General features: G+C 41.0%; 1 protein-coding gene across 3 annotated transcripts in view; it reads right to left on the reverse strand.

Annotated features, from left to right (window-relative positions):
* The window catches only part of flnba (filamin B a), a 65030-nt gene that overhangs the window by 26348 nt on the left and 25910 nt on the right, over positions 1-12772 (reverse strand). For all 3 annotated transcript variants that reach the window (XM_019359175.2, XM_019359176.2, XM_019359177.2), the window contains exons 2-15: positions 10562-10671; positions 10315-10450; positions 9807-9904; positions 7181-7328; positions 6261-6379; positions 5866-5940; positions 5037-5199; positions 4726-4926; positions 4465-4602; positions 3717-3843; positions 2477-2613; positions 1757-1950; positions 1538-1651; positions 1177-1320 (exon numbers count right to left, since the gene is read on the reverse strand). In XM_019359175.2, coding sequence (XP_019214720.1) covers positions 1177-1320; positions 1538-1651; positions 1757-1950; positions 2477-2613; positions 3717-3843; positions 4465-4602; positions 4726-4926; positions 5037-5199; positions 5866-5940; positions 6261-6379; positions 7181-7328; positions 9807-9904; positions 10315-10450; positions 10562-10671 — 1904 coding nt within the window. The remainder of the gene's footprint in view (positions 1-1176; positions 1321-1537; positions 1652-1756; positions 1951-2476; positions 2614-3716; positions 3844-4464; positions 4603-4725; positions 4927-5036; positions 5200-5865; positions 5941-6260; positions 6380-7180; positions 7329-9806; positions 9905-10314; positions 10451-10561; positions 10672-12772) is intronic.

Raw genomic sequence — 12772 nt, forward strand, 5'->3', positions numbered from 1 at the left:
TTGTTGTTTTTTCTTTAAATCAAAACTGGAGCTATGTCTATAACCCGAATAATAAAGTTGGACTCACAAAACTGATATTTATTGGTTTATAGCACCACAGGGGTCATTACATTCTAGACTATTTAGTGAGCGCTGCCTAAAAAGTTTGAGCAAATTCAGTTTAGGATTCTTCTTAAGGGTTATGACCCATAAATCTGGCTGCTTTATATGGTGAGTACTGACATTTCGGAGTTGATGACAGCTGATACCGTCAAAGCTGGTTTGTAGCTGGGACCAGAAAGGTTCAGGTGAGTGATTTTCAGGTGAGACTCAAACCCCAAAAAGTGTTACAAAAAAATAATAATTAAAAAATTTTTTAAAAAAAAATGCATGGACAGTGGTTACAGTGCAGAACACTGGTTAGTGCCTGGTGGTTACATCATCATTACTAGAGTCTACATAAAACCTCTAATCTTAAAACTTGTTAAGTGAGAATGTGAAGGACAAACAGCTGTTACAGTGAAAACAGTACTATGACGGAGTTCATTAGAACAGTCTAAACTACAACATTTGAAATGCAAAACAAAATCAAACACATTTCAGATTCTACTAAATTTTTGATCAGACACAGGATATTAATTCCTTTCTCTAACAACCATCTGTTGATGATTGTGACGCTTTACAGATACATGCTGAGACAAAGGTTTGTTTCCTTGATGAAGAAAACAAACTCACTAACCCAAACCACAGATATCCTCCCACGTCCACTGAACACATTTATGAAGGTATATTGAATACCAGATAGTTGAATGTATGACTGTAAATGTAATAAGTAATCTACTGAGTTACAGGCTTATCCATGCATCTCAGTTTACCATTTCTTCATGTGAAGTGTTTAATTCTCATAATATTTAAAGTTTTTCTTAATTTTTGGTTGTACGATGAACCTCTGTGCACCTAAATTAAGAGGTACCTCTCCTCAATAGATGTAGTTATGATAATCAGAGGCTTCTTAGTTTTGCGGCTCTCATCTGTACCTTTGACCTTCAGCTCTGACTGAACAACTTCTACTCTCTCTGTCTTAATTAAAGGCTCCGACTGAACAACCTTGATGCTTTCTGCCATGGCAAGATGGTCAGATTTGGCCAGGGAATTATCATTTCCTGTAGTAACGGGGTTCTGTGATTGGCTGCTTACCCTGAAGGGGCTTTTGGGGATGCTGACTCCAGCCCAGGACACGGCCACGGTGTGCTTGAGAGGGGAGGTAGGCGTGTAGGAGCAGCTATACAGTCCGTCACCTTTGCTCCTCATCTTGACCTCCACAGGAAGTCCCTCTGCGTCCTGACAAACAAACAGGAAGTCAGTTCATCAATAGGACAAAGATGAGTAATATATCTCTATATATCTCTATCTCACTTTCTTACAGTAACTAATAAACATAACTTAAAGGTGAACAAATATTAAGCTAATCTTTGTTTATAATGGTAGTCATTATTGCAAGAAAAGAAAAAAAAAAAAAGAATCCCTAAAAGTTTGGGGCAGGATTTCTGCTTCTGACCTGAGCTGTGATGTTCAGAGGTCCTTTCCCAGCATGCTCAGCGTTCACAGTGAACTCGGCAGGCTGATTGACGACACAGCCGCTCTTCTCAAGCCCCGGCCCGTAAGCCTGGACCTGCAACCGCAAAACAAAAGTCATTCCCCCAACTTTAAACCTCTTCACTGTTCAATTAAAAACAACTGAACACATGTGCGCTTGTTTGTTCAGAGTCTTACTGACCTTATCTGGGAAGCTAGTGTTGTTATCAGGGACGATGTAGGCCATGAAGGGGCTGTGTTCGATGTCCTCTTCATCACAGGTCACATGGACGGCATACTCGCCGGGTTCCGTTGGCCAGTAACGAACGTCACATGACCCATCATTTTGGTCCTCGCACTCGATTTTGGCCTGTGAAGGTCCCTCGATGGCAAAACCTGAGGACACAGCAGGTTAGATTAAGTTGGAAAGGGTGTAAAGAACTGCAGGTTGGATACATTCAGCTAAGTTGTAACATTGCAGGCTGCAACCAGTACTGAAGCAGCAACATCCATCTTTGTATGTAGTGTATGATTTTTAACCCCTTCACTTGTTTTTAAAGCCCAATCCCCCTTCAGGAGAAGGTTTATGGATGTAGTGAAGGAGGACATGCAGAGAGTTGGTGTGACAGAAGAGAATAGGGTGAGACTGAGGCAGGTGATCCTCTGTGATGACTCTTAAAGTGAGCAATTGAATAATTCAAAAGAAAAATTTTACTGTCTCCCTTTGTGAGGATACCACTGAGAGACCTGCTGAAATATTTTTGCCTGTAGGTATTCACTAAGCATTATGAAAGTTTACATCATTTCAAAATCTGAAACTTGAAAAAAAAAAAATTATGATTGATGAAAAGATTTGATGTCTTGTGCTGGTTCAGCAGCAGCTTAATACAGGTGAACCTGAACCAGGTGGGATCAGACTCACCCAACACTCCCACATCGGTGCCGATGGACTCCACTACGAAGGTGGCAGGTTTACCCACAATGCCTCCTTCCAAACCTGGACCCCAGGCCCTTATCTGCTGAGGCCCCGCCTCCTGACTAACTGTTACTTCAAATGGACTGGAGAGGAAAAAAAGGTTAAATCAGATCAGTCTGCTGCTGTTTTGGTAAAAGTCACAACTTATGCATAAAAACAACATGGTGTGTGCGCGCATGTGTCCAAATACACAGTATGAAATCACCCAAAAGACTGTCAACAAACAAACCAACCACAGTGCCCCACAGGACTGTAACCCAACACTGCAGTTAAAGAGTGTGCGCACAGAGTCTGCAGTTCATTTTTGTTGCTCTCCATCTCCAAATAAAACTGTCTGTGCGGATTTACAGTTTTTCCCCTTTAAATGTTCCACTATTCCAGTTTTGTCTCTTAGCCTTTTGAAACTTATGCCCACCAACGGCACAAACCACAGCTGCTACAAGTCTATGCTTACTGGGCCAAAGATGTCACTACATAAAATGTACATCATATACTTTTGAGCATCAATCTTAAATTCAAGGGCAGGCAGACCTCTCTTCAGTGGAAAAGTCCAAAACCGGGAATTTTAAACAGAAATAATGAATAGTGAATAAAAAGCACTGCGGGACAGAGGCATTATGTGAGGGCTGAGGTCACCGGACTACCTATGGCTGGGAGTTTTGACTCTCGGCTCATCCATCTTCTCCACATCTGGACTAACAGACACCGGTGAGGTTCAAGATCAAGAACAGCTACAGTTTATATTCCTTATATAAAGGAGTTTCTTCCTCTGAGCTTAGTTTAGCGAGCTAACAGTGAGTGCTGGATGAGACAAAATAGAAACCTGTTAAAGGGGTTCTCAACTCCCCTGCCCCAAAGATGTGAAGGCTGAGGGAAATTTATGACCTGTTGTGACCTGTGAAGAGGTCTAGATTTTAAGACTGAACTACACAGAGTTCAGTTTTATCCCTCAGATTCATGTACAACTGATATGTTCTTTGCTTCTCAGACACCCTCACACCGTTACTAATATTCACACAAGAGGAAAAAACAAAATGAAAAGAAACCTCAATCTGCTTCACAGAGGTGACAAAGAAAATTAGGTCTTGAACATGAGGTCTTATGAGGCCCCAGCAGACCCAGTCATTCAGATTAGATGAGGTAATGTGCTGAGGTAATGCCGTGACACACGCAGCATACAGCTCACCTCTTTGGGATGTGCTGACCTCCCCAGGTGATGGAGACCGTGTATTTCCCAGGACTGCTGGGGTGATACTCGTAGGAGAACACCCCATCCTGACTGGAGAGCTGCTTCACTGGCTCCTCGACGCCCTCTGAAACCGCAAACACACACACACGCAGATATGTGATATGTCTGCACATCGTGGAAGGGGACAAACTTGTGTGCTGTAATATGAGGCTATATAAATAAAACTGAGTAACAAGCTTTTAAATCACAATTGAAATAGCAATGTGACATTTTGGAAAACAAACATCCAGAAACATACAATGGAAACTGAGTCTGTGAATACAACATGAAGCCTGGAAGTTATTTGTCTCTAAAGTCACAGAAAAAAAAAAAAAAAAAGAAGTCAGATCTATGTGGCGTAATGAGGACTGCAGTACTCCACAAACTGAGGCCTGATTCAAACATTTCCTATACTGTTTTCTATCATTCCAATCTTGACTTGACAGTAAATTACAACACGTCATCTCATCTGGTTCTTATGCGTGATTAAGACCAGACTACCAGCACTCAGAGTTCATCCTCCAACAGAGAAAGCAAACACCACACCAGGGGGCTTCATGGTGTGAAGTCACTAAACAGAAGATGGACAAAAACTGCAGTGTGTGTATGAAACTCGGCCAATGTGATTCTGAAGGTGGTTCTTTTTTATTAGGTCTGAGCTTGTTTCACTTCTTTTAAAAGCTTCTAAGATATTAACCATACTCACTCGGTCCTTTGACTGTCACTTTCAGTTCTCCACTGCCAGCGCTCCTGGTGTCCACCTTGATATCACCGACCTGTTTGACCCTCAAACCTGACGGCCGGAGACCTCGACCTGTCGCCCTGCAAGCTCCCGGCATGCAGGCTGCCAAGTGAAAGAGACAGCACACAAACAGGTGATGACTCTTTCATTTAAAGGATTTAAGCTGTGCAATAGATAAATTGGGAAAATGAAAAAAAAAAAAAAAAAAAAAAAAAAAGTACTCACCGGGGCCCACGTCCACACTGAAGGGGCTCTTAGGGATTCCAACGCCTCCAAAGGTGACTGTGATTGTGTGCGGTCCAGCCTGTGTGGGTCGGTACGTGCAGTGGTACACGCTGTCGCCTTTATCCTCCATCATCACCTCCACAGTGTTCTGCCGGCCCTGAGGATCTTTGATCATGGCCGTCACGTCTCCTGTACCGGCACCTACAGTGACGATTTTTTTAATATCAATGTTCATCTCCATGAAAACGCCACCTCTGTGTGTAGAAACATTTTAATGAGTGATTTTTCTTCTTGTGTCCAACTGCTCTTACCTGCAGTGTAGATGTCAAAGTAAGTTGGTTTGTTGGCGATGTTGCCCACAGGTTCGACTCCCGGGCCTTTCACTGTGACTTTGGAAGCATCTCCAAGCGCTTTATCCACATTCACCTCAAAGGGACTTTTGGGAATCTCTTGGCCCGCAAACAACACAGTGACCTAGAACAAGTTAAAAGTAAATTATCTAGACTCTGCTTAAAAAAAAATAAATAAATAAAAAAAAAAATCAATAATAATAATAATATCATAAAAACAACTCTGGTGTAATTTCAAAACTCTCTTCACTACGCAGCAAGGAGATAAAAATTGGCATTAATTTTTCTATTAAATTCAAATTAAAAAACTATTTTTACTGGTACTGCATTTTCCAATAAAATGGAATACAATTGTATAAATATTTATAAATGTCGTTAAAGGTTCATTTCTTAATAAATACACAGAACCAGAAGTCTTCATTACAGTAAAAAGTCCTGGTTTTTCTGGACTTCTTCACTCAGTCTGAGTCGTAGAATAGAAGAATTTGGCGTGGTGAAAATGAACTCTTTCTAGGTAGGTGATAGTGTTTTCTAATTCCAAAGATTTGACTAATACACTGATTCTACCTGGTGTTCCTTTTTCTTTTGTTTAAAAAAAAAAAATAAGCAAATTGGCGTATTACACAAGTTATAATTCCTAATTAAACGTCTGCTGAGAGGAACAATAACCTTAAGCTGCAGGGGTTTTTTGTTTGTTTTTTTTAATACTAGACCCACAATACACAGAAAGTGGATTTCTTCTTTCCTGATTCAATTATAATAATGTGTTCACAGTCAAATGAAAGCTTACCTTGTGGGGTCCCATGACCTGAGGAATGTAGGTGACACTGTACGTCTTCTTGCCCTCGTTAAGCTCCGCCTTCAGCTGATCAACACAAATGCAAATAGATGTCATGCAAGTTTGAGGTAGTTAAAAGGGGGATCAATTATTAAAATTAAGTAAAAGCATCAAGTATTCACACACAGGTCCAGAAGTTGATGCTTACATTAATATTTTAAAGAAGGAGTTTTAGCATTTGTGAAGTTAAACAGCTACAAACACCATTTAACCTTTTTTTTTTTTCCTTAAACCTTGGCTCTGTAGGTTGTCCAGCACAGTCCAAGAACAAAAATGCATATCCATGAAGCAAAATATGTTCATGCCTGTCATTAGATGCTACTCTATAATGGGGATTTGGATTTTACCTCCTCTCGTGTGCCGTCTGGATGATCCAGGTAGACCGTGACCTGCCCCTGACCCGCGCTGAATGTGTCCACTGTGAAGACAGCAGGTCGCAGCACTCTGTTCCCCGTGGGCTCGATACCTGCAGAGGATGACGGTCAATTCAGGAACTTTGGAGATCAACAAGCGGCAAATTTAATCCCAATCAAAACCTTCTGCACACATATTTGAACCACAAACACACACAGGATGGATTTACAGTGACATGAGTGATTAAGGGTTCTTCTATGTGCACAGTTTGATTTACAGTCCAGCATCAGATTCCATAATGAGTGGGTGTACATTTACTAATCTGGACATTGTGTTTTAATTGAATTTCACGTTTGTCACAAACGGGTCTCCTTACATTTCCCTTTCAAATTGTCCTTATTAGCATGCTCTTTGCTAGTTCATCTCTGACCACAGATTAAAAGTTCATCTGTAAGCATCCAAATACTGCAATTTTCAAATTCTAGAAAAGAATCCTGTGAGGGAGCAGCTGCTCCAGCACACACAGACTGCTCCTGACATAATTATTCATTTTATTTTTTTATTTCATAAATATTTAAATCTTTTTTTCCCCTTTTGTTTTTCTAGCACAATCCATCAGTCTGTAGCTGCTGTGGGTGCGTCAGTGTCTGTGTTGCCTTGTTATTCATTTCCTGGTATTTCCTCCTCACTTACAGTCCAAGTTAAAGAACAAACGTTGACCTCACCACCTTGTGTTTGTGTGGATCAGATGTGAGTGCAGCCCATTGTTTAGATTATAGCTGCTTGTTTCCTCGCAGCGTGTCAAGTGCTCGAACACAGTGAGAAAAACAAATTACTAAATCGGTAACCAGATGAACTCGAGTGTTTTCAGAAGTGTTCAAATCTTTTGTGTGTTGCAAGTTTGTGCGCGTACCCGGTCCGTATGCGCGGGCCTTCTTGGGGTTGAGTTTGGGTTTGAGTGGAGCTCCGGGCTTCAGTTTGGCTTTGGGGAACTGGGACAGGTAGGTCATCACCGACTGTTCGTCCACACTGGGGTCAATGATTTCCTCTGGAGCGATCACCTGCAATCGCACAAACAGTTTACACCTGATACAAAACAAATAAACCCGACTGTCCCTAGAAGTCAGAACTTAGCTCTTAGTGTGAAGGCAGCTTTCCCCAAGCACTCTAGTTCGGTAAACAGGAAAGCCGAGTCTCAGAGTGAGTTTGTTTCTACCACCACACATCTCACATTAATCTCTCCTGTTCTGTTTAGTTCTTGAGGATGTCATTCACATGTGGTTATCTGATGATAACTAACAGGATTTGTTTGTTTTTTCCCTGCTCAGACACAAGACTGGCATTAAAAGCTGAGAAACTCTTCACTATCCTCACAATTATGGTTACACAAAATAATGCAATATATAGAAAAGTTAATCTAAACCATCTTTTTTGGCAATTTAACTGAAATAAACAAAATGAATTCCATTTTTTGATATTTCCTATCTCAAGATAAACACACAGATACACATAACTGACAGATTGCCATTTCCACGTTAATCTGCAGTCATCTCTACATGATATGGTAGCTTCAGGATACAATCTTTTACCAAGTAATCAGTCAGAATCTGAAACTGCACAACAACCACACAGGCAGTCAAACTAGATACAAGGGAAAAAAGCAAATGGACGAACATGTGATAGTCGAACGAGATTTTGACAAGGCGATGATCTGCTGTTGTTGGTTTCACATTTCCTTCCAATTACGAACCATTTATCCACCAGAGCAGCAATGAGATCAATGCTGGAGATCTCACTCTTTTCTTTCTTTTTTTTAAACCCAAATCTATTGAGCTGGCTTCATTTCAGGCATCTCTGCAGATCAGTCAAGTTCATTCACACCAAACTGGGAAAGTCATTTCCTTCTGCGCCAGGCCTTGTTCATGAGGGCATTGTCATGTAGAAACAGGAAAGAGGAGGGGGGGTTGTGCCTATACTGCACCGAGGTTTGATGCATGCTGTTAAAAATATCATGATGAAGCATTAATATTTCCTTTCATTGGAACTAAGAGTCACTAACCTGGAAAATGGAGCTCATTGTTTGGATCGTTTGTGTAAACAGGGTGTACACACGGTGTATGCTGAACACACACACACACACACACGTGCATAAATTAAACATAGGCAATGTTTCAAGTAATGAGGTCAATGTGTAGAAGTAACCTCTGTCAAAACCTCAGGCTTCATGCTACTCCAAATACAGTTTCAGGCTGTTTTTTCTACTCTTGGATCTGTATGATGTCATGAGGAAGAGGACACCTGCAGCCAATCAGAAGAAGAGCACCAACATAAGACAGGTAAAGATTTTCTACTGAATGATGCAAAGCTATTCTAGTAGCTTTCCAACAGAATAAGGGAAACCCAGCAGTTTTAGAGAGGGGTCAAGTTCATGGAAAATATAAACTCGGACTGTTTATGGGGAAAGTGTCCCAATGTTTAAAGTATGAAGCCTGAACTTTTGGTTCACAGGGGGTCACTTTTACACCCTTGACATCATAATTTGAAACTCTGTTCCAATGGTGTTTGCTCACATTAAATATGCTACTACTTCATCTATCGAAATGCAAACAGACTACTTTGGTCTGATATTCTGGCTCAGTCACTTCAGAGGTGCGACACAGAAGCATTAGTGATGACTTCAGGTGGAAATGTGGATGTGAATGAACTCTGACGCTCGGGTCAGTGCTCTGTTCCTGCTCAAGATTCTCTGCTTCACAGTTAGGGCTTATTAAAAATGCAAAAAACAAAAACACGATTCAGCTGAAATGTGAAAAGTTTTTAAAGCCGTGCTTCTTTGCGTTTTCATTTACTCTCTAGAGGAGACTTGTTTGAGTGTCAGCTGACTGGAGGTGAAACAGGAAAAACACAAATCAAGTATCAACCATTTTCTTTCCTTAAGATTAAAAATGAGGCTGCAGAGACAATCCTTTTGTTATCCTCAAACATCTAAAACACCAAGTACCCACTTCCAAAAAGATGAAGACACTTTCCTAATCACTTCCTGTGAAATTTCTTCATTACAGAAATGTTACAGCTGTTAAACTCTAGGCTTGCATTGCCTCAACCTCAGCCAAGCTTGTGTTGAAAAATGAAAAAGCTTCCTGTGTTGCAGTAAAAATCAGGAAACTAAGAATCTGATGATGTTCTTGACCTCTGACAGCAGCTCAGAGAACAGCCGATTCTGCCTTAATTGGGCTGCGTGACACAAAATGCATGGCGTTGTAAGAACTGCATCCATTGTAATATGCTTGTTTACAGTAGAAGCCTCTCTTGCATTCCTCACACTTGGTTGCTAAAGCAAGCAAAGCGTTTGACTTGAAAAGCCAACTAAAGCTAGAGGGGAAAAAAAAAAAAGAAAACTTATTGCAGTAAATGTCCGAGGTGGAGACAAAAATTCTAGCACTAAATGACGTCATCTGAATTTTTAATGTCACCGAAAATATGTTAAAGGTTAATTTAAAGGTCAGAGCAGTGAAGGCAAACAATGGAGGGAAACCAACCTGCGGGATGCCCAGCCAGTCATCAGCCAGCTGCATGGCTTCGGTGGCATTCTCCACTGGTCTGACTGGATCCCAGGTCTCCCAGTCTGGACACAGGCCTGCAAGCAACAGAAATAAAACAAGTAGTTTACATAGAGTTGCATATTGTGCACAATAAGATAAAACTCAACATTATTCTTTGTTTTAAAAGTAATCTAAAAGACAGTGTTTATAATTCTGATGTTTTCAGTTTTTAGGAATCTCATTCATACAAAGATGGAGCCTGGGTTTCACTTCCGATTTCACACACAGGGTAATTAAAAATACCAGTCGGGTTAAACTCCAAAGGAAACACACCCATGCTGTGAGAAAGCCGCTCTTACAGGCTTACTGCATGTTGCATGTTGACATCGGGCCAAATACTTCCAGCTTCACCCAAAATACCATTTGACAATACAGTGTAATTAATTTTTGCTAATGAAGCTTGTTACGGTAAACTTCCTGCACAGCCTGGAACAACAGAGCGTACCTGGTGCACAGCTGTCCACCAGTGCTCCCAGTGCTTTGCCGTCCCTCCAGTCCTGGCTGAAGTTAGTGATTGGCAGATCGGGGACTTTGTGTTGGATCCAGCCCAGCAGACGCTGCTTGGGAGTCTTTGACTCTGCCTGAATACAAAAGCACGTTGCAATTAGCAAGCTCCCGAAGAAGACAACTTTCCATTTACAGCCACAAAAACAAGTGATTTTAAAAAAACCAAACCACGAGCTGGACGTTACCTCTTCATCCTCGCCTTCCCAGACTGGCATGGAGATGGAGTAGTGCAGGATCAGAGTCCAGACCAGACCCAGGATCAGTTTCAGGTTCCCATCTACAATGGCTTTAGAGTCTGAGAGAAACAGGCAGACCTCAGGTCAGATTCAGAGCTCACACAAACAAAATTGAGCACAATGATCAGTTATTTGCCCCCCCCCCCCTCCTTTAGGATGTCACCAAGCGCCACCATCCCATAAAAGGTTCATCTCCGTCCGTTACATCCCTGTTTGTCCTTTAATTAAATGTTTATTGGCTCATTTTTCCCCCTTTAGTGAGGTTTTGTGATTGGCACAGTTTGTTTGCAGGATTACTTTCAAAGTTATGGATGCAATTACAAGAACAAGTTACCACAGTGAGGCTTGGATGGACTTAAAATTAACTGGAGAGGAAACAAATCATGATCCAGGAATTTCTGTAAGGATAATTTAACACTGTAAGCCGGGACACATTTAACCCCATCTTCACATAAATATCACAAACTGATCTGGGTCCAGATCCATATTTCACACGGCATGCTGCAGAGTTTATTTCACAGAACTGTGCAACACCGAGCTTAGCTGCAGATCTGAAATACAAGCCAGCGACAAACCTGCTCCCGTCTTTCTGTGGCTATAAACCTTTTTACCTCAGTCTGAACAGAGTGCTGCTGGGTAACACTTCACATCAGACCTTACTGTACCAGCTGGTACCACACACAGCAACATGAGTTCATCTTCAGCTGCTCCGCACAGAGTTCAGACCACAGCAGATAAAATCATTTTTAATCCGAGTCTCTCATAACAACAGCAAGTTGTTAAAGGCACAGTACACATTTATTTAGAATGGGGTGAGCTGTGTCAAGGAGAAGAGTAAATTTCAAATCATTATCACACTTTAGATTTCATAAGGATACCAACACTGTCAGGAGTGTTTTGCTAATACTAAAACAAAGAGTCTTGGTCATGTCCAGCAATCAATGTTTTAAGTGCTTATTGGAGTCCCCGCCCTCAGTGACATAGGGCTGCCGAACAGCTCACCAATCCAATACAGCGATAATCAGAATCAGAATACTTTATTGATCCCCAGGGGAAATTATTTTGGTTACAGTGCTCTAGTATAAACAGTAAGATAAAGATAAAAAGATAGACACAATATATACATGACTTCTATACATATAAGTCACTTATTGATAAATAGCTGAATAAGAATGAGAGCGTGTGCAAAAAGGGTGTAGCTATTGCAGTATACAGTGTGTTAGGTGGATGAGTTGTACAGGGAGATGACCACAGGCAGGAATGATTTCCTGTGTCGTTCAGTGGTGCTTTTTGGTAATCTCAGTCTCTCACTGAACGTGACTGAGACTGACCAGCAGGTCATGAGTGGGTGGGAGGTATTATCCAACATTGTCTTTATTTTGGACAACATCTGCCTCTCAGACACCACCTTAAGGGAGTCCAGCTCCATCCCCACAACATTACTGGCCTTACAGATCAGTTTATTGAGTCTGTTAGCATCACTCATAACAGACTCCTACGGTCACCTACCGCCAGTTAGGAGGTCCAGGAGATTTTTAAACCCAGAACCTTTTTACTGTGAGGCAACCAATGCACCGCTGGGACGCTCCAAGCAAGCGTGTGATATTTAAATAAAGGTTATATTTAAATAAAAGGAACACATGTTGGAGAACACATGTTTATAATGGTGTATAAATGTATAGTTAAAGCAAATGTAATAATATTAAAAAAAAAGTATTGGACTAAACATCTTTAAAGAGTGTTTTATAGTTTGAGGTCAAACCTTTTGCCCATCATGCTTTCCAGCCTCTCAAAGAAAGCCATATTAGGTTAAAGCTCAGGCTCTAGAAACAGTTTCAGACTTTATCTTTGAGTACTGGATCTGTGTGATGTCACAGAGCCCCCATTCCTAATATGCTCATCGAATCCAGCTGCTGTTCAAAAAAAAAAAAAAAACAAAAAAAAACAACAACACACCACTAAAAAAAAACCCATTTTGTTTCAGAACCGATATTGATAAAGATCATTTTGAACTGTGACTCATACAAAGCCACTAGTAGAGATACTCATTAGAACAAGTTTTTCTGATTAACTGCTTATAATCCCATTAAAACATCTTCTGATATCAGGCACGGCTCTTTTGAAGCAGAGCTGCAGGAGTCCACAGTCTACCTCTGCGAA

The sequence above is a fragment of the Oreochromis niloticus genome, linkage group LG5, assembly GCF_001858045.2.
Source record: "Oreochromis niloticus isolate F11D_XX linkage group LG5, O_niloticus_UMD_NMBU, whole genome shotgun sequence".
NCBI classification, from domain to species: domain Eukaryota; kingdom Metazoa; phylum Chordata; class Actinopteri; order Cichliformes; family Cichlidae; genus Oreochromis; species Oreochromis niloticus.